Source organism: Diplotaxodon limnothrissa, linkage group LG11 (assembly GCF_057381915.1).
Source record: "Diplotaxodon limnothrissa isolate DT_005_m linkage group LG11, D_limnothrissa_male_GT1.1, whole genome shotgun sequence".
Lineage (NCBI taxonomy): Eukaryota > Metazoa > Chordata > Actinopteri > Cichliformes > Cichlidae > Diplotaxodon > Diplotaxodon limnothrissa.
In genome coordinates this window covers 18,835,243-18,853,849 of record NC_140606.1, presented here as the reverse complement: position 1 = coordinate 18,853,849, position 18,607 = coordinate 18,835,243, and the positions used below count along the sequence as shown (strand labels likewise).

The 18,607-nt window shown below is 42.0% G+C and overlaps 1 protein-coding gene across 1 annotated transcript; it reads left to right on the top strand.

Annotated features, from left to right (window-relative positions):
* On the top strand, window positions 1-18,126 carry limd1a (LIM domains containing 1a). Its single transcript, XM_085365262.1, has 8 exons — window positions 1-1,708; window positions 7,306-7,407; window positions 11,523-11,590; window positions 12,841-12,903; window positions 13,450-13,580; window positions 14,606-14,657; window positions 16,300-16,368; window positions 16,920-18,126. Exons 1-8 carry the CDS (start codon window positions 496-498, stop codon window positions 17,052-17,054), a joined length of 1,833 nt encoding a protein of 610 aa, XP_085221388.1. The 5' UTR covers window positions 1-495; the 3' UTR covers window positions 17,055-18,126.
* The last annotated feature ends 481 nt before the right edge of the window (window positions 18,127-18,607 follow it).

Sequence of the window (18,607 nt, the reverse complement as noted above, 5' to 3'; positions counted from 1 at the left end):
TTCCAACTGTCGACCCGGCGGCCACGTACGGCTCGGTGCCCCAGCGGTTCTCCGGCGGTTTGGGTTAACTTCTCTGTTTTTGACTGCTTTCTAGTAGTTTTTCTTTCAGAGGTGCGAAAGACAAAGTTTTTGAATGAAGCTGTAAAGCAGCAACAGCAAGAGGAGGAGGAGGAGAGGGCGGTTTGTGGGGTCGTCCGGGGGTATCGGATCTGGGATCGGCTCACATTTATAACCAGACGGACGGCGGCTTCTTTGGGGCAGAGCTGAGCTTCACGGACGGACAGTTTCACCGAGGAGGACGTGGAGCTCGAACTGTTTAAAGGACGGGGGAAAGGTCGGAAATATCAGGCGGGAGGGGGAAAGTTTATTTTCTTCTCTCAAGACTGCGAGCTGTTGGACTACTGACTGTAAAGTTTGCGGATATTTGTGTTTAAGCTAGGCTAGATACAACTACTTGCAACTTTACTGAAGCAGAGCCGATACGCATTTTTAAAAATGGATAAATACGAGGATTTAGGGCTCGAGGCGAGCAAGTTTATCGAGGACCTAAACATGTATGAAGCATCCAGAGATGGCTTGTTTCGAATGAGGAGGGATGCGGGAAATAACCCCGACTTTGAAGAGACGAGGAGAGTTTTTGCCTCTAAAATGACTAAAATACACATGCAGAAACACCAGGAGGAGATAGCCAGAAACAACGAGGCCATTAAAATGAACGGAGGTCACAGCAGCATACATTACACCAAAGACAGACCGCCCATCAACAGTTACAGACAGCCGAGTGAAGCTGCTGCGAAGCCCCCACTACTATCTGGCCCTGTGCCGAGCACCGCTGCTGGGAGTCAGTACGCACAGTTTGACGGCCAGAGACACCACACGGGTATCCAGTCTGAACTTCCTACCAGCAGGACTTACGAGTACGGAAACAATTACGACAGTAAGGAGCGCTTGGAGCCCCATTCATACCAGCATACCACCCCTTCCCCGCCTAGCTCTGGAAACCCTTCTCATGCGCGTCACCCAGTGAGCCAGCCGCCTGCTTGGGCCCCATCCAGAGACAGCCAGCCTGCCCCATCTTTGTCTGAGTCTGGGAGCAGCAGTGCATCCCAGCACCTATCCCAGGCACCTTCTACCTTCAACAGTCTTCTATCCCAGCAGAATCAGGCCATTTCTTCACCTGTCAATAGAAGTCCACCATCTCCTGCTGGGCCAGTTAAAGGGTGGGTCGGAGAGCCCTCTGGCTCAGCAAAACCAGACCTGGCGCCTATCCTGCCTCTGAGTGCCTTCACAGGAGGAGCTGAATTGCATGTGCAGCAGCCCTCCACCAAGCCTGCGTCCCATTACACGCCACCGCCAATTTCTAAACCATCTGCCAGCCATAATGGTCCCGTGGCAGCCTCCTCTGTCCTTTCTACAACTTCTGAAACGCCTCAGCCCAAAGCCCGGGTGACATCTTCTGCTGTAAACCCAAGCAGTGTCTCCAAAAGCATCATTCAGGGTCAAGGTCAGAGCCAAATGCCTGCCTGTGGACAGACCAACAGTGCTGAAGCTGAAGTCCCGGGCTCCTCTAAGCCTGTCCAGCTACCCTGTCATTCCGTCCTGACACATCCACCTGAACAAAGTCCTTCAGCAGCTGAAATAAAATTAGAAGCCCTCACTAAGCGACTGGAAAAAGAGATGGATGCCCAGCCAAAGGCTGACTACTTTGGTAAGAATTCAGATTGCAAGTATTAACAAGGGGATTTCTGCCAGTTGGGCAACTGAACCACCAAACCACAGTCCAAAACATAAACCACCATGAGACATGTGAAACCCAGAGCAGAAGAACAACAAAGGGTACATGTGCCAGTGAATGAGGCAAGTTGGTCACTTGCTTCATTCATTGACACGTGTACCCTTTGTCAGCTTTTGTAATCCTTCTGTTGTGGGTTTCTGTTGCAGACGTGCATCTTGTGTGTTTCTTTTTTTGGTGACATGAATACATGCCAACACTTTTTTTTTTGTCTGTGAAACTGCACGTCGACCGATGCCGTGGTGGTCCTTTCCCGCTCTGGAATCCAGACGGAATAATTTTCTAATTTGTCATGTCTCATGTAATTGCTTAATTGCCTACCCACAACAAACCCTTTGGCAGTAAAAGAATGTCAGAGGCCAGAAAGAAGACTGTTACCCTCTTATCTCATCTCAGGGAGGTAATTGATTACTATTGAGGCCCTTAACTCTGTACTTAGAGCTTTATCACTTTGGATCTGTGGGGCATTAAGTTTGTAATTGTATTGATGCTCCTCCCTCATCCAGTTTGTTTGATTGACACTAGAATGATGTCACTGACAGAGACCTGTGCTTGCACCCTTTTTTTAAGATTGCACTTTCTGTAAGCACGTTGTCAGGTTTGTGCATGCACCAAGCTCAAGCACATGGAAAACTACAATGTCTCCCGTTCAGTTTGATATAAACTTGGGAATATTTGGCATAAAGTGTTTGACCTCGTTATATCGCAAGGAGCACTTAAAAGAAATTCCCAGCTTTCCAGCTCCATCTCTGGAGAATTTTTATATAAATCTGTCAACATTTGAGTAATTACTGCTAACAATTTAACAAAAAGACAAACCAAGGAGTTTATGTGATTGCTTTGGTTTAAGTTGATCAATGTGACTGTAAATGTTAGAATTTGGGGTCATATGAAGAACAAACAAGCCGCTGCTCTCAACTTGTTGAGTTTGGGGGGGAAAAACCCTGCATATTCTGGTTTTCATTCCTCCTGTTGGTGCATGTAGCACTGAAGCTGCTCTCTCCAGACTGCAGGTGCTATCAAAAAATGAATACGCAAAACATGCTGGGGAGAGAAACAAAATACAAAAACAGATGCTTGCCTTTGAGATCAGCTGATAGGCTGTAATCACAGATGCAGATCCTCAGGTGTTCAAAGCCAAAGTCATCTTTGAAAATAGGATTCGAGAGAGAAACATGGTGGGAAGGAAGAGAGAGCAGGAGACCCCGACACACGCACATGTAGCCCACCCATGAATCCTCGCTGGAGGAATTTCCTGCTGGAATGTCACAGATGTAATTCGCCTTCTTCTACCTCACTCCCCCCTCCCAAACGTGCTTATATTGGTGTGTAAGGAAAGATCCTCTGGCATACGCCACAGTCACTGATGAGGTGCACAAATAGCCAACGCAATGTGGATGTGTGGGAGAGCACAGTGTGCAACAGGCCGGGGTTGAAGATTTCAAAATGATGCTATATATGCCTTTATTTTCTCACACACTGTCCTACATAGCCCACACAGTTCCTATATGGAGTTTCCCACCAGACCATGGCTCATCCTCTGAGTCATCACTTTATACCAGAGGTGGGGGGTAAAAACTAGTGTAGGCTATTTTTTACATGCTTAAGTTTCTCCTGAAAAATCCTACTTTTGAGCTCTTTTAATATTTTAATTTGTAAATCGTTTGTAGTAGTGCTTGAATATTAAGTTACTGATATATGCCTGCATATATTGGGCTATGTTGTTTGCATACTGTGCTGATTGGTACGGAGCCCCTCTGATGACATGGTCCAAAAAATAAATAAATTGTGGACACAAAATACTACTTCGTGCCCACGAAATGGGTATAACATGCCCATGAAATACTTATTTGTGGCCACTAGGGATGGGTATTGTTTAGGTTTTATCTGATACCGGTGCCAAATCGGTACTTTTGAAACGGTGCCGGTGCTCAAACGGTGCTCAAACCGGTGCTTAAAGAATGGAGAACACAAAATTGGTCCAAAAACCTCTCATGTTCAGCTGTTTTTTGTAAAAAGATAACAATGTTAGCCTTTTCTGCAGCTATGGGGCATATATGGTATCACTCTTGGCTGGAAGCAGTGCTTAAACAATGGAAAAAAATACAAACTTTGTCCAAAAACCTCTCATGTTTAACTGTTTTCCACTTTTTCTTTGGTCATTTTAGCCTTTTTGGCCAGGGTGAAGGGAGTATCTGCCATCAAACAAGAAGACAGCAGCATGTAGCTATGATGATGTTTGCTAGTTCACCTTACATGCATTAATGTAATAACGCGGTTAGCCTACTCAACGTAAATTACACATGAACAACATTAAGCTACTCACGCAGAGAAGAACGGCTGCTGCTGCCATCAAATACGGCGCATTTCTTGGCTTAAAAAAAAAACAAAAAACGCTATGCGTCGCCAGCTGTTTAATCGGATTCTTGGTGTTACCTCCTTTGACAGTATCACAGTATCAGCTTAAAGCACTTGTTGCAGGCTGCTGAGTTTGCATATTTTGATGTGAAGTACAGCCAGACTTTTGACCGCTTCGCCTTGGACATTTTTAATCTGTAGCTCTGCATAAAAGAACGTACGTACCTGGCCCCGCCTACTATCCTCGGAAACGTAAAATGATTGGCTAGAAGTGTATCACAGCTCAGGAAAAAAAAGCACCGAAATAAAGCACCGAAATGTGCGCTGCTTTTCCGTCTGGTTACTACCGTTTATGTCAGAACCGACACCGGTACCCATCCCTAGTGGCCACGAAACACTTGACCGATAACCGTGATCCTTCCCAGGCCCTTGCAGTTGGTTGACAATGAAATCTATCCCGGCGTCCAGGTCGTACTTGCGTCTGTAAAGCAACTGGGCTCTCAATATCCTGTTTAAATGTCTCTCCGTAATAATGGTTCCTTGCATTGCAGGCTTTTCAAAATGCATTTGTAGCTCATTCCCAGCCTAAAATAAAACTCATTCATACTGTTTATGTCCATGGTGTATAGGTTTAGTCTAATCTTATGCTACGCAGCTGTCCAGGAATTGTATCAATGTGATGTGTGCACGCTATCTATTTCGTTGCCACAAATGCGTAATTCGTTGCCACGTTATACCCAATTCGTGCCCACAAATTAGCATTTTGTGCGCACGTTATACCTATTTCGAGGGCACGAAGTAGTATTTTGTAGCCACAATTTATTAATTTTTTGTACCATGTCATCAGAGGGGCTCCGTAGATTGGCATTAACTGCAGTTGGAGGTTCTGGGAAAACGAGTTCATTGCCAATGGCTGCACCAAGGGAACACTGAGGAATGTCTGAAGGAAGAGAGTGAGGAATTTAAGAAATGAAGTCTTGAGATACAAAGAGGAGGGGCGGGGGGGTGTCCCAGACGAGTTTAGGGGTGCCTGTGGTGCAGCTTGAATGGATGAGCAGACAGTCTGAGAAATTTAGGGACAGGTTTGTGGATGCAGCTTTGTCCTTGGCTGCAAGAACTTGAGAGGAAGTTAGATTTATGGAGGAGTTCTTTCAAGAAAGAAGAAGCAACATCCCAGAGTTCTCCCTGGCCTCTTCCTCTAACTTTCACATACACATCCAGTGGAGAGTTTTTAGTGTTGCGTTAAGATGGAGGATTAATTTATCCCATCTGGCTGTTGAGTGGAAAGCTTCATCTTAACTCTTCCCAGGGATTCTTGGCTTCTGCTCTGGCAGGCCTTTTGGAGGCTAATTTATTTATTTTATTTTTGATCAAGTATGTGACTGGATATCCTCACAAGCTCACATCTGCATGGTTTTGTCTGTGTGCGTGCACTTGTATGTATATGTGCTACAGTAACTGGCAGAAGTTGGTATGCTGTGTCACTTGTCACTTCTGGGTGTGATGTGTGTGTGAGCAGATTATTGTATTGCATTCATGCGTGTGTCTTTTATAGAGTTCATGTGGTGGATGTGTTCATCTAAGTTAATGTAGGTGTAGTTGACTCATGTTAAAGTGAGTGAAGCACAAACTGCAACAGTGAGTAACAGTTTGTTTTGTTTTTTTAAGTTTTAAAACAGGAAAACTAAAGTGACACTACATTTTTAGCCTGTTTTCCCTTGTAGTGCATACAAATCAAACGTAACCCCCCCCCCTCCCCCCCCCCCCCCCCCCCCCCTCCCCCTGAAAAAACAGTGTTCTGTGCTGTATTTGTACCATTTCTTCTGTTTTTGGTTTTGTGTTTTTGGTTTTTTTTTGGTTTTAAGAAGACTTGAGATTTGATCTTGACTTATTCAAATAGGGTATTTTAGTCTTCGTATGACTGCTTTATCATGTTTTCATGTAAACAAAGAGCTTACATAAGAGCAACATTCTTTGGCTTTCTAATAATATCCCTCTGTCATCTCTAAATCTTCTTTCCAGCCAGTGGGGCCCCTGATGATGTGCACTCTGTGGTGGCATCAGGAGAGGTTTAGCTGAATTATAAATATATATATGTATATATAGCCCAACTGTATTACTGGAAGTCTGTTTTGAGAATCATTTGATGAGCGCTATTAAATGTAACAGCATGTTTGTGGAGGACACAGTCATATGATGAGTGTTGGATACAATGGAAACAGAAGTTTCTTTGTCAGTGTTGGAGAAGCTGAGCTGTGTTAGGTTGGGCTGGGCTGGGCTGTAACACTCTTCTGCTGAGCTCCATTTCTTAGTCTCTGGGGAGTTTTACTATTAAAAACACACGCAAATAACCTCATGCCTGCCTTTACTTAACTTCCCCCTCACTAAAAGAGAAACTTGAGGTCTCACTTTCATCCTCCATCGGTGTCATCGCCCTTTCTGTTTTAACAATTAGGTAGTCATATCTCACTGATTGATTTAGCAGCCCATCAGTCAGCAGCGATGGCGGTCCATATGTCAGTTTGCCTTATCATACCATGTCCTACTGTTTCTGCTCAGAGGAGGGTTCTCTGGAAATTCTCTCAATCCTCATGCAGCTCTCGGTATAAATAGTTGCATATTGATCACACGGTAACCTTGTGTTGCTCAGGAGCTGTCCAGAGTCAAGGGAGAGGTTATGTAATGTTCCTGGCGTGCCATCATGTGAAAGGCTTGTTGAAAGGACAGAAATAGTAATCTTCACCCAACGAGAGAGAGAGAGAGAGAGAGAGAGAGAGAGAGAGAGAGAGAGAGAGAGAGAGAAAAAATAACACGACTTGGACGTGAGTGTGTATGAATATTAGCTACACTCCCATGTCGGGACACATTAACTGTGTATGTTGTAAAAGTAGGACTGCTCTAATTCTTATCAGCTCTTTTATTAATAGACTTCTAAGTCTTCAAGCCAAGTCAAATAAGCAAATACTGATGTGTTTCCCCTTTCAGTCTAAACCAGCTTCCTGAAGTTTTCTCTTCTCTCTCTCCAGAAACTGATGAAATAACCTTTTGTTTTTATATTTGAAATTAATATCTTGTGCTGTAGTAACATGAATTTACCTGAACCGTGACAGCCATGTTGGTTAAATGTGTGTCTTCTTGCCTGTGTTCTGTTCCAGGGCCGTGTGTGAAGTGTAATAAGGCAGTGCATGGAGCCAATCAAGCCTGCCAGGCTATGGGTAGCCTCTACCATGACAACTGCTTCACTTGCAGCGCCTGTAGTAAGTACACACAAACTCCCGTGTGCCGCATACTCTCACTTTTGCTCCCATTTAAACACTTTTCTCCACACATAAAGCTGCTGTCACCTCCTAACTAACAGGCTGCCAAAGAAGCTCTACTCTTGAATCAAAGTGGTACCTTCTTCTTTGCTCATTCACTGCCCCCAAGCAAAAACATGCAATTATTTAGGGATTACTGTCCTCTGCTGCTAGTGTTTGGTTTCTGGGTGTGCCAGTCACTCGTTCAGCCCAGACAAAGGCATACTAAAAGTCTTTTTGCCGGCCTAATTCATCTGTCTTTCAACAAGCTAGCTTTTCGAATAATACTTAGTGTCTCTCTGAGTGTTTTTAAGGAGTTCAACTCTTAAACCCACATCCACACTTGGGAGGAATGTGTGCTTTGTGGCACATGGACGGAAACAAGAGTGGCTTGTTTCACACTGGACCGGTTGGCTACAGGGTTTATTTGTTCAAAGATGCTTTGGCATCGACTTCAAAAACTAAATCTCTCATTTGTTTGTGTGTTTCTTTAAATATTGCTTACCGGGGGCAGATGCAGTTTTTCAACTTTGAGTTTAAATGAAAAGTGTGGGAACGGCCGCACGTATAGATCCTGTGGATTCTATCAACGTTGTGCTAAATAATATTTAAAGGGTTTAGTTTACTTTGTCGCTTTCGACCTATTACTTATGGTTTGTGGTTGACCTGTAGCTAGATGTTAATTTCCTTCCCCCACTAAAGCATGACCTCACTCATGGCTTCAACCATTAAAATCTCTGTCCCAATTATCAGATCATGGGTATGCAGGGTATTTGTGGCACTCTGGAGATCTCTGCCAAGGCTCATTATTCTGTACCACTGCTGACCTTTCTGGTTATACACTCAAATGTGTAATTAACACCTCTATTTCCCTTTACCCTCCGTCATGTTTGTTTGTGAGGAAAATGGTGTAGCTGAATTATGATAAGAGATGCATAATATTGCTGGGTTTAGCAGTATCTTGTAGACCTGATTTCAGACATGGATCTCATTAATTTTTATGTTCCTTCAGACATGTATGTAACAGTATGGATTTAAAGGAGCTGCCAAAAATGCATCAAAAACGAACGCAAGTTGCAAATTAGAAACAGTGCATGAGATAAGATTTTATCTGTTAATGTGTTAAAATATAACAAATCATGTTTTTAAGGAACTGAGCATTTCAAAGTAAGTAAGAGAGATGGGCACAGTCCTAATATAGCTGTACCTAGTAACATTTATACTAGTAAGAAGTGACAACGGCGCTCATTCAGGCATGAAGACGATTAACGGAAAGGACTGCATGTCTCTAAGGGTTTACATGGTGGCTCAGAGTGTAGCTGATTCCTGAAGTGGTGGGAGAAAGTTTACACAGCACATACCTCTCATGGCTTGTTACAAGCGAGGGCATTAGGGTTGTGTTTGCTCCGAGCGGCCCCAGGGGAAAGCATCTCATCTGGGGAGGAATGCAGGCATGGGGGCCCTCTGTAGCCCCAGCTCCAGGAGGACAGTAGGCGCTGTTGTGTTAGCTGGGAGTACAGTGTGAGACAGGGAGACCATTTACCACGCAATACAGAGCCAGCACACAGGAACATAACGAAAAATATAAATGCATATGTAATACTTGCTGCATAATCGAGTCAGCTACTCAGTACTCATGTATTAAGCATTGCCCCCTTTTTTTTTTTTTTTTCTCCTGTCTCCAAAATGTGTGTGTCAGCATAACTGCTACATGTGTTGAGTTGCATAAGATTTTATGACCATGAACCTCCTTCTAGGCTTTCAGTCTACCAATCTGCCCCCCCCCACACACACACACACCACACACACACACACACACACACACACCCACCCCCCAGGTGACTGTGAAAGGCAGGCGGACATTCCTGGTGGCCAAGAGCGCTCAGGCTGCACGTCTGAGATTCAGCACTTCGCTGCGGGGGTCTTCCTTCTAGTTTAATCATTTACTGTTTACAGACATTTAAAGGTAAAAACACAGTTTCAGTTAGAGAGAAAAAGCCCAAGTTTTACTTCTCAGATGGTCTGTGGAACTGTTTAAAAAAAAAAAAAAAAAAAAAAAAAAGTGTAATTCAGAAGAAAAAAAATTAAAAACAGCTTCTTAAATTTATATGCTTGGAGACACTCAGGAAAACTTGCATCTGTAGAGTTAATCTTGATGGAAATAAAAAGGAAATTGTGGTTGTTGTGGTTTGTTTTTCACATTTATTTTACTATGATAGCCTAGAACTGCAGCAGTGAAGCAAAGAACAGTGATAAACAGATTCTGCTTTCTCGATATCAGCCCATAATACAAGTCAGTCTGCAGGCTCTGGAGGATACAAGCCAGGATCCTATTGGTCCTTCAGTTTGCTGGTATGTTAACATCTGGAGGCTACATTTTCAGGGTCTTGACCAAACAACCGAAGTTCAAAGAAGTCTTAAAAATACTCATTTTCTTTGTAAATTAAAAGTACATCAGTGATTTCATAGAACAGGAAATGATTTTAAGGTGAGAACAATCTCTGACATGTCACAGTTGAGGACCTGATTCGTTGAGGTTGAGGCTTGATTGGGAAGTCATGGCAGGGTCATTAGGAGTTGCTCATTTTCTGAATGGGATCACATGAGGGAATTCATAGATTTGCTTAATTAGAACCCGGCCCTGTGTTTTGGCTCTGTCCCTCAGGTGTTTTACATTTTTATGAAAGCGCCGTAGTCGTCGTTTCTTGTGCTTTTCAAACCGTCACTGCTGACTCCTGACTTTAATTAAGCTCTTATCTTTGTGCAAAGCCTTCCCTCTGTGACTCACTTAAAAAAAAAAAAAAAAGAAGAAGAAGAAGAAGAATGTGAAGAAGAGGAATGGTCCATAATTCACTTTCATCCCCTTCATCCTTCCCTTTTTCCTTTAGGGACACAGTTCCGGGACTATCAGTAATTACTCACGGCCAGTTCCCCACCTTGGTCTGATCAGAATGACTTTGCTCTTCTTTAGGTAGTCTAGGCGACACTTTGGTAATGCATGGTCATTTTTACTCAGTTAAAATGGGATCATGAACTTGTAAATTCCTGAAGAAGTTAATGTGCTACCCAGTGAAAAATAGAAATCATGAGGTTTCATGGTTTAGATCTCATTTTACTTTTTATTCCAGCTCATTGCTTCCAAACAGTCCAGTTATGACTTTAAATCGTCAAACAATTAGCTGAAAGATGAAGCAATGAGAAATCATTTTCCGAGAAAAAAGCCCCAGTACTTATTCTATCATGAAAAGGCTTTTTGTTTTTGTTAATTGGTATAGGTTAGGATGTGGATCTGTCTCCTGGAACAAGTAGACTGGTTACACAAAAAAAAGTAAACAGATTGTGGGATGGAGCCTGAGAGATAAAGAAGACTGCGGTTCACTAAGGTGAACCCCTCCCTCTCTGCTGTCCCCTCCCTCATCTGCCCACTTCCAAAATCCGAGGAATGTTCTTTCTTCCTGTGGGACCAGGGCAGGCGTAGCTATGTGAAGCACACAAGGGCTTGGTACGTGTGTTTTGACAAAAAGTAAGCATACCCAGCATGTGTAAGGACATTGGATAGGAACAAAGAAGAGCAGTGCATTATTGGAGGATTTGGCCTATGGTGTCCATGACATTCAACAGGGCACTCTTTAATCAGTTTACCTGTCCAATAATTAGATTTAATGAGCCCTTTATCTGCACGTGTTAGATCCAGATGTGTTCCTTGCCTGATCTGTGCCACAGTAGTGTTATATTAAGACACCAAGACACTGTGAATCCCTGAATTTGATTAATCTGCTTGGAATTCAGCAGGACGTAATGAATACTGCAAGACGGCCCATTACCTTTTGAATAGCTGTAATTAATCACTACATTCTTAATGCCTTAGTCGTGGTGTAACTATTTTCTGAGATGAAGCTCGTGGCTCATGTAAGACTTTCCAGTATGACAGTTCAACTTTCTGTCGTTAAGTTATCTTTTCAAGCCTGTTCTAAACTGCCTAACGTTCGTATTTCAGTAAGAGGGAATAAGACGATTTTGTTAGTCAAAGCTGTGGACAACTTTGATGCTAATAGACTGTTCTCTCTGTTCTGCAGGTCGAAGACTGAGAGGGAAAGCTTTCTACTATGTTGGAGGGAAGGTTTTCTGTGAAGAAGACTTCCTGGTGAGCAGTCGATAAAGAGTCAATATTTAGTTTTCTTAAACTGGATTTTATGGTCTGATAACCATCACTGGGACTTAAAAATGCAAAAAAAAAAAAGCATTAGATTTAGTTTAGATGCCAGTCAGTATCCTTCTGTCATGGCTCATTTCTAAAATCAGATAACTTTGTGATTTGCCTAAAATACCAGAAATCACAGGTTCCCACCATTTGTGCGCAAGATCGCCAGTTCAAGACCAGAAAGAGACGAGTGTCCCAAAGAGCGTTGCATCAGGAAGGGCGTTCGGCATAGGAATGTCTGCCAAATCAAATATCCCTCCACTGTGGCGACCCCTTGTAAATAAGGGAGCTGCTCAAAGAAGTTTTTTTTTGTTGGGTTTTTTTTTGGGGGGGGTGTACATCGTTCCTTAATCCAACCCATGATCATTGAAAACTGCTTCATTCCACTTGAATGCAAATGGCAATCAGAGACATGACCTTCTGACAGAGTTTAGAGAATTTCCAGTATTCAATGTGAATAACTTCCTTAAAATGAGACTGGAAAGAGGTCTGTTACTGGAGAAACAGCTTTCCTACTGCTGATGGGTTGGAGGGCAGTCAGGCCAATTGGACCATCAGAGTATTCCCACGTGTACTTTGCAAAAAATTGAAAGAACATTCCCTGTGCATAATCATGGATGCATTCAACTCAATTAAAAGCCTAAGTTAGAATTTGTCATGAATTTTTTTGTCTGCGTTTTACAGCTGGTGTTTATGTTGCGTTCATGTGAAAAGTATTTTACAAATTCATTCTTGCTCTCTCAGCAGCCCTGTGTCTGTTTACCCCGCGAGCCCTCTCTGTGTAAAACCTCCTGTAATTGCCCTTCCACCAAAAGCTCGTAGCTTCTCAATTAAAATCAACATTTATACTGAGTTAAATTTGCTCCGGCTTTGCTCTCTGTATGAAGTGGTGATATATGCATATGTATTCTGCCAGGCCTGTACGTGTGCACTGTTCTCACTGATATTTTCCTACATAATATTTTTGAAATACTTAAATATACTCAAAACAAACTACACTGTACTGACTTTGTGACTAAATCGGAAAAAATGTCACTGAAGCAAATGTTACTGCAACAAACTGTAGAGATGGTTTTAGTTCAGCTGCCCAGATGGCCTGGGATTTGGCCTAGGGTAAACACTGTGGAGCTGTTGAGGGGTTCTATTGTGAGAAAATCCGTTAATAAACCATATTTGTGTTTTCTCTGTTGTAGTATTCTGGTTTCCAGCAGTCTGCAGACAAGTGCAACGCCTGCGGACACTTGATCATGGACATGGTAACTGTTGGGTTCCTCTCGTCAGCTGAATGGGCTTCTGTGTGATTTTTGTGTGTCAGAGTCTGGTGATCTCGGCACTAAACGTGGTTACTTCATCCTAAATGAGCATTCAGTGCACACATCTGGATGATGACTTAATAAAGAGCGTTGGCTCTGTGTCTTTGTCTGTCTCCTCAAACACAGACACACAGGCTTGTGGTTTAGAAACACCCCGATGTGATGTCATCACAAGTCAGGAAGTAAAGTATTTCTGTTGGCATGAGTCTGCATATGTTAACCATTCAGTAGGCTGAGTAAAGGAGATTTCTTAGTTTTTCTTGCTGTAAATAAAATGTGTTAAAATTGGGTCAATCTTTGTGATTTGTTTGGTAGGTAAGCTTGCTTCTTGTATTTTGCTGAGTTATTTGTCTTAGACTATTCTGGGCTGTGATGATGACTCAGTTAACCCACCAAAATGTTCTCTCTTTTTTTTCCTTTTGTTTTTTAATATGATGACCATTCAAAATACCAAGAAACATGAAGCGTGTTACTCATTCCTCTCCATAGATCCTGCAGGCCCTCGGGAAGTCGTACCACCCAGGCTGTTTCCGCTGTGTCATCTGTAACGAGAGCCTTGATGGAGTGCCCTTCACTGTGGACACCGAAAATAGGATCTACTGTGTCAAAGACTACCACAGGTGTGTCGCTTGTTACACAGTAATTAAAGGAGCACCTGGATTTGTCTGGGGTGGATTTAGTTTAAAGTGACGCTGGGAAAACATGTCCAGGTTTCATGTTCCAATTGAACTCACTAGCACAGCCCTTTAACTTTCCTCTGCTATGGCGGGATCAGGTTGAGAAGGCCTGCACGGGTTGACTAAATTTCCCTCTGCCACATGTGGCAGACACATGAGAAGTTTATTCTGGCAGGGGGCAAGAGAGAGAGGGGGAGGGAGGAAAGAAAATATCACTGTCCAGTTAGAGGTGTGACTAGTGGCACAGAGCCATGGCTCTTCCCATTATTGGACATAATCTGCAATACAAGTAGGGGTCTGAAAGGTTTTATGTATGAATCCATGTGTGGGAACTGTTAACCACTTTGACAAACTGCAATCACATTTGAATGTGCAGCACCTGTAAAGGCTCGCTCTCCACAGCGGCTCTGCAGTTCCAGCTGTTTTTTTTTTTTTTTGTTTTTTTTCCTGCTGGGACAGCATGTACAGCAGAACCAAGCACGTGGCTGATCTCTGCCTGGCAGCCCCCAAATGTTCTCTACGCTGATTAAATCAGACAAGCCTTATTGTGTATACAGCTATGTGACTTTTGGCCACAGTCATGCCCATCCACACTGAGAGACCCTTTGTTTTTTCCTCAGACTTCCAGGTGCCTGCCACGTGTGTGGAAATAATGAATCCAGTTTGCGCTTTAATTTTCTACTCGTTCTTGGATTTGGGGAATCACGTGTGTGAAGTGAAGCCAGCACATCTGCAGACCTGGCATTTCCTTAGCTGAATCAGGAGGCGGGGGAGGGGGGGGGGGTGTAACGTCTGGTAAAGGGACACTGCATATGAACTGTGATCTTTAAAGTCTGGATAGAGTTCATTTTAATTCAGCTCATTTAGTTACTACATTTACCTTAGTCGTTACAGTTTTGTTTTTTTGTTTTTTCAGTTAAGTTTTAAAAAAGTCTTTAAAAGTTTCTCTTTCCATCTTACTTTCCCAGGGTCCTTGCACCTAAATGTGCTGCCTGTAACCAGCCAATCCTGCCCTCAGAGGTAAGCTATCGCCACCTTGTTTTCTCTGCTGTTTTACTTGGGTAACATCAGCAATGTGCATTTGAACATTTTGAGCTTTTCTCAAAAGAAAACACCAAAAAATACTTTGTCCTGGGTTTAAAAAAAATAATAGGTGGTGAACATTTAGTTCCACAAACGGCCACTTGAAAAACGCTCAACTACACAGTAGAATCAAACGTGTTTACAGCCTGTGACACACAAACTGTTTTGCTCTTTCTGTAAACTTAAACCAACAACTGTCACATGCAGCAGGACGTTTTTAAATCACTCCTCCCGTTAACAAATTGTTTACTAAGTTTGCTAATGTTAGCTGATAAATTATCAATCCTCTCTTTTGTGCATATTTGTTCATTTGTAAATCAAAAAAGTGAAATTAAAAAAAAAAGATGTCCAGTTGGCTACTCATCCCTTTATATATGCAGGTGTTAATTTAAATTACCATATCAAACTGGCACAACACAAATCATGTTTTTATACCCACATAAGATATATTTTAGTTATACAAAGGGTGGGAAATTCTTTGGTTACATCAGTTAAAAATAAGTGAAAGACAACCATACAGTATAATAAGCAGCTTAAATCAATCAAATAAAATATGACACAAAAAACGCCTGTCTCAATAAGGTAAAAACTAATCTGGGTAGAAATCCAAGTAAATATAATTTCATATTAAAAATGTAATTCATAATATGGTATGAGAGACCTGTATGCCTGGAAGTGCACAGACAGTAAAGAGAATAAATAAAATGCGATCAAGGCCACTAGCCAGAGTAAACTGGGCACCGTTCATAGTAAACACCTTCATCTCTACACCATAAGGACGCAGCTTTGTTGGTTAAAAGCAGCGCTGACATTTGAACTCCTCTATGGCAGCTTCAAATACCTTACTTCTCTGGTGACTGGACAATATCTGAAATATTTATTTAAACTTCAGATCCACTCAGTCCAGCTTGCCTACAGTAACCACTGTGTTGTAGCACATAGGTGCTGAGAAAATTACTCAGTATCCAGATAAGTATATGTAATTTGGAGCTGAAATGTGAACCTGTGTACAGGATATGATCATAAAGTGCCGGGTTTTTATCTTTACTGTAGAGAATGATTAGCTCAGGTTCACAGGAGGGCAAAGACTGTGAGAAGAACCATAAAGCTAAGATGACTAAGAAACTGTAGGAGTAGAGCATGATCAGCTATTTTTACACATGGACTGTCATTCAGTAAGAACGTGATTGATTATAAATCCTTAAGACCCAAACACAGAGCTCAAGTTTCAAGCTGGTCAAAACAATGTGAGGGCTCATCTGAGTTATCGTTTGACGGGAGGGAGAAATAAATTGAGTACATTCACAACATAGAATGAAACTGCTCTGATACTGGAGCAACCAGTGGCAGTCATGTCTCAACACTCGCCAAGATGATTGCCAAGCACTTGAGCTCCAAAGTTGTGATGCAGAGGAGTTACAGATCATTCAGCTCGTGGCTTGCATTGACGTCCCTGGGCTTCTTATCGATCTTTTGAAGCTTTTGTCAAACTGAGAAGTTGAACAGAAGGAGAGAGTGGAGCATTTTCTAGTGATATTACCTTCAGTGGTTTGTTTGGGTTTTTTTGTTTTTTTTCCAGGGGTCTGATGAAACCATTCGAGTAGTATCCATGGACAAAGACTATCATGTTGAATGTTATCACTGTGAGGTAAGTAAAAACACCTCGAAATGTAAAATGTGTGTGTTTTAGTGGCTCTTAGCCAGTCGCTTTCTGAATAGCTCATTAAATGAAATTATAATGAGTAGATCCCCGATCTTAATTACAGTCTTGGTAATTATGCTGTGCTGAGCAGAGCAGGTATGCAACACCTCATCATCACCATCTGATCATTTTCTCAAGTACCCGTTGTTTGTTCTTTTGCATGATTGACAGCTTCTTTTTTTTTTTTTCTTTTTCTCATAATCACTGAGCTGTGAGAAGTGCCTCTGTGTAACTACTGGATGGTTTCTTCTCAGCTTTTTTATTTTTTTATTTTTAAGTCTTTCAGGTTGTTCAAAACACAAAATCTAGTGTTAGAAACATTTCTTTCAAGAAATCTTGCAGCACAAAAGAAAACCCCTGCTGACCAGAGCCATTATTGCTGTCAAATCTTCCAAGATCAATACAGAGCAACAATCACACCCTTTGTCAACTGTTCTATCTGCTGAAGCTCACTCAGTAGACATGTCTCAGCCATGTTCCTGCTTTATGCTGTGCAGGACTGTAAGATGGAATTGAACGATGAGGAAGGTCACCGCTGTTACCCGCTGAACGGACACCTTCTCTGCCACTCCTGCCACCTGAAGCACATCCAGCCTGGCCGCTCCTCTTCAGTCGCTGCTGCCTCCTACTAACAGCGCTCCAGGTGGTGGGAGACACCTGATGGATCGGAGAAGGAACTGCAAAATATGGACTTCGGGAATTTATTTGCAATTCTTGTTGTAAAGGATTGAGACGTCCTGAAATATAGTTTGATATGTATATTGACAGGAATGTCAATGAAGTGTCCTTTATGCAGAATCCAATAATGAAGTACTGCAATGCACCAAAACCCTACTTTAAATGAAGCATTGCATGCAGACTTTCCAGAAGTGTTGTCATATTATAGATTTTCTTTGTGTAAATATGAAATGCCTTGGTTGTGTAAATATCCTAGACTGTGTGCCTTCAACTTCGCCTCCAAACTTCTGCTGTTAATTTCAACATTTAGTTACATCATATAATAACTTAGACACATCTGTGTCACACGAGAATAAAACGATACTTAATTCCAGGGGTATAAGAGACGGGCATCATGGCACTGAAAGAATCCTGAATTGGAATCTCTGGAATGATTTGGCAAAACCAAAGATTGGAGTGGAAGTATAACTCTGAGGGGGAAATGTGTGTTTGTTTGTTTGTTTTTTTAACCCTTATTTTGGGATAAATCCTGCTAACATCAATGGGTTTTTTTCTTTTAAATGTCCCAGTGACCACTGAAATTAAAGCTAATTTACAGGATCCTTCAAAATAATTTCCCAAATGTGTTTTATCAAGTGAGAGACTTGGTTATACTGTTAGTCTGTTCTAAGCACATGGAGAAATAGAAGTGAGTTTTCTATGCACCTATGACAATGCTGGTATTAGAACTGTAGATCATTGCATTTTTTTTTATAAATATTTATATATACTGTAGGCCTATAATCATTTGTCTGTTTTATTTTTTGGGCAATTCCCCTTTAAATAGTTATTTCCCTTCCAGAACATTTTCGGTTTGATGCTTTTTGCCATCCATATTTTATTCATATACTAACTTAATGCTTGCTTGCTTGACATTTGCAGTCCTTATTTTGTAACCAACTGTGTTCTGTTTGATTGTTGTAAAGGAAATATTTAATTAATAAAATACAACAAGCCAAATTTGATTTAGACTATTAAATTGCTATTTCAGACCCCTTAACAAGCGTCTCCTGTTGCTTTTTCACCGTCGTTATTTATTACTGATTAATTATATTAAGCTGACAAACAGGCTAACAGTGTAACTTCTTCAACATTGGCTGATATCCATTCAGCATAGATGCTGGTGCTAAAGAACAACAGGTATCTGATTGCGTTGCCTGTGCTTCAGCCAGACCACGTTTGTTTACAGAGCCCGCACCACTGTATCCAGAGGACAAGTGGGGCTACGACTGTATGCTGAGGCTGACTAAAAGTGCAGTGAGTACTGGCAACTGCACTCTGTTGTCTAGTCTTTTTCCTCTAATCCCAAAGCAGACAACAGTGGGACCAATTATGTCAAGACAAGGCAACTATACATGTTTTAAGTTTTCAACGGATGAGGTAAAGTACGAATTGGGAGAAATTGACCCAAGCTGGTGTGCTGTCACACTCACGGGAAGAACCACCAACAATGTAAGTGACCCAAACA

Bases quoted from the DNA above. Each gene is read 5' to 3' on its own strand.
- limd1a (XM_085365262.1), top strand. From the start codon at position 496: ATGGATAAATACGAGGATTTAGGGCTCGAGGCGAGCAAGTTTATCGAG. The intron at 1,709-7,305 runs GTAAGAATTCAG...GTTCTGTTCCAG, and splicing joins GCCAAAGGCTGACTACTTTG to GGCCGTGTGTGAAGTGTAAT. The intron at 13,581-14,605 runs GTGTGTCGCTTG...TTACTTTCCCAG, and splicing joins TGTGTCAAAGACTACCACAG to GGTCCTTGCACCTAAATGTG.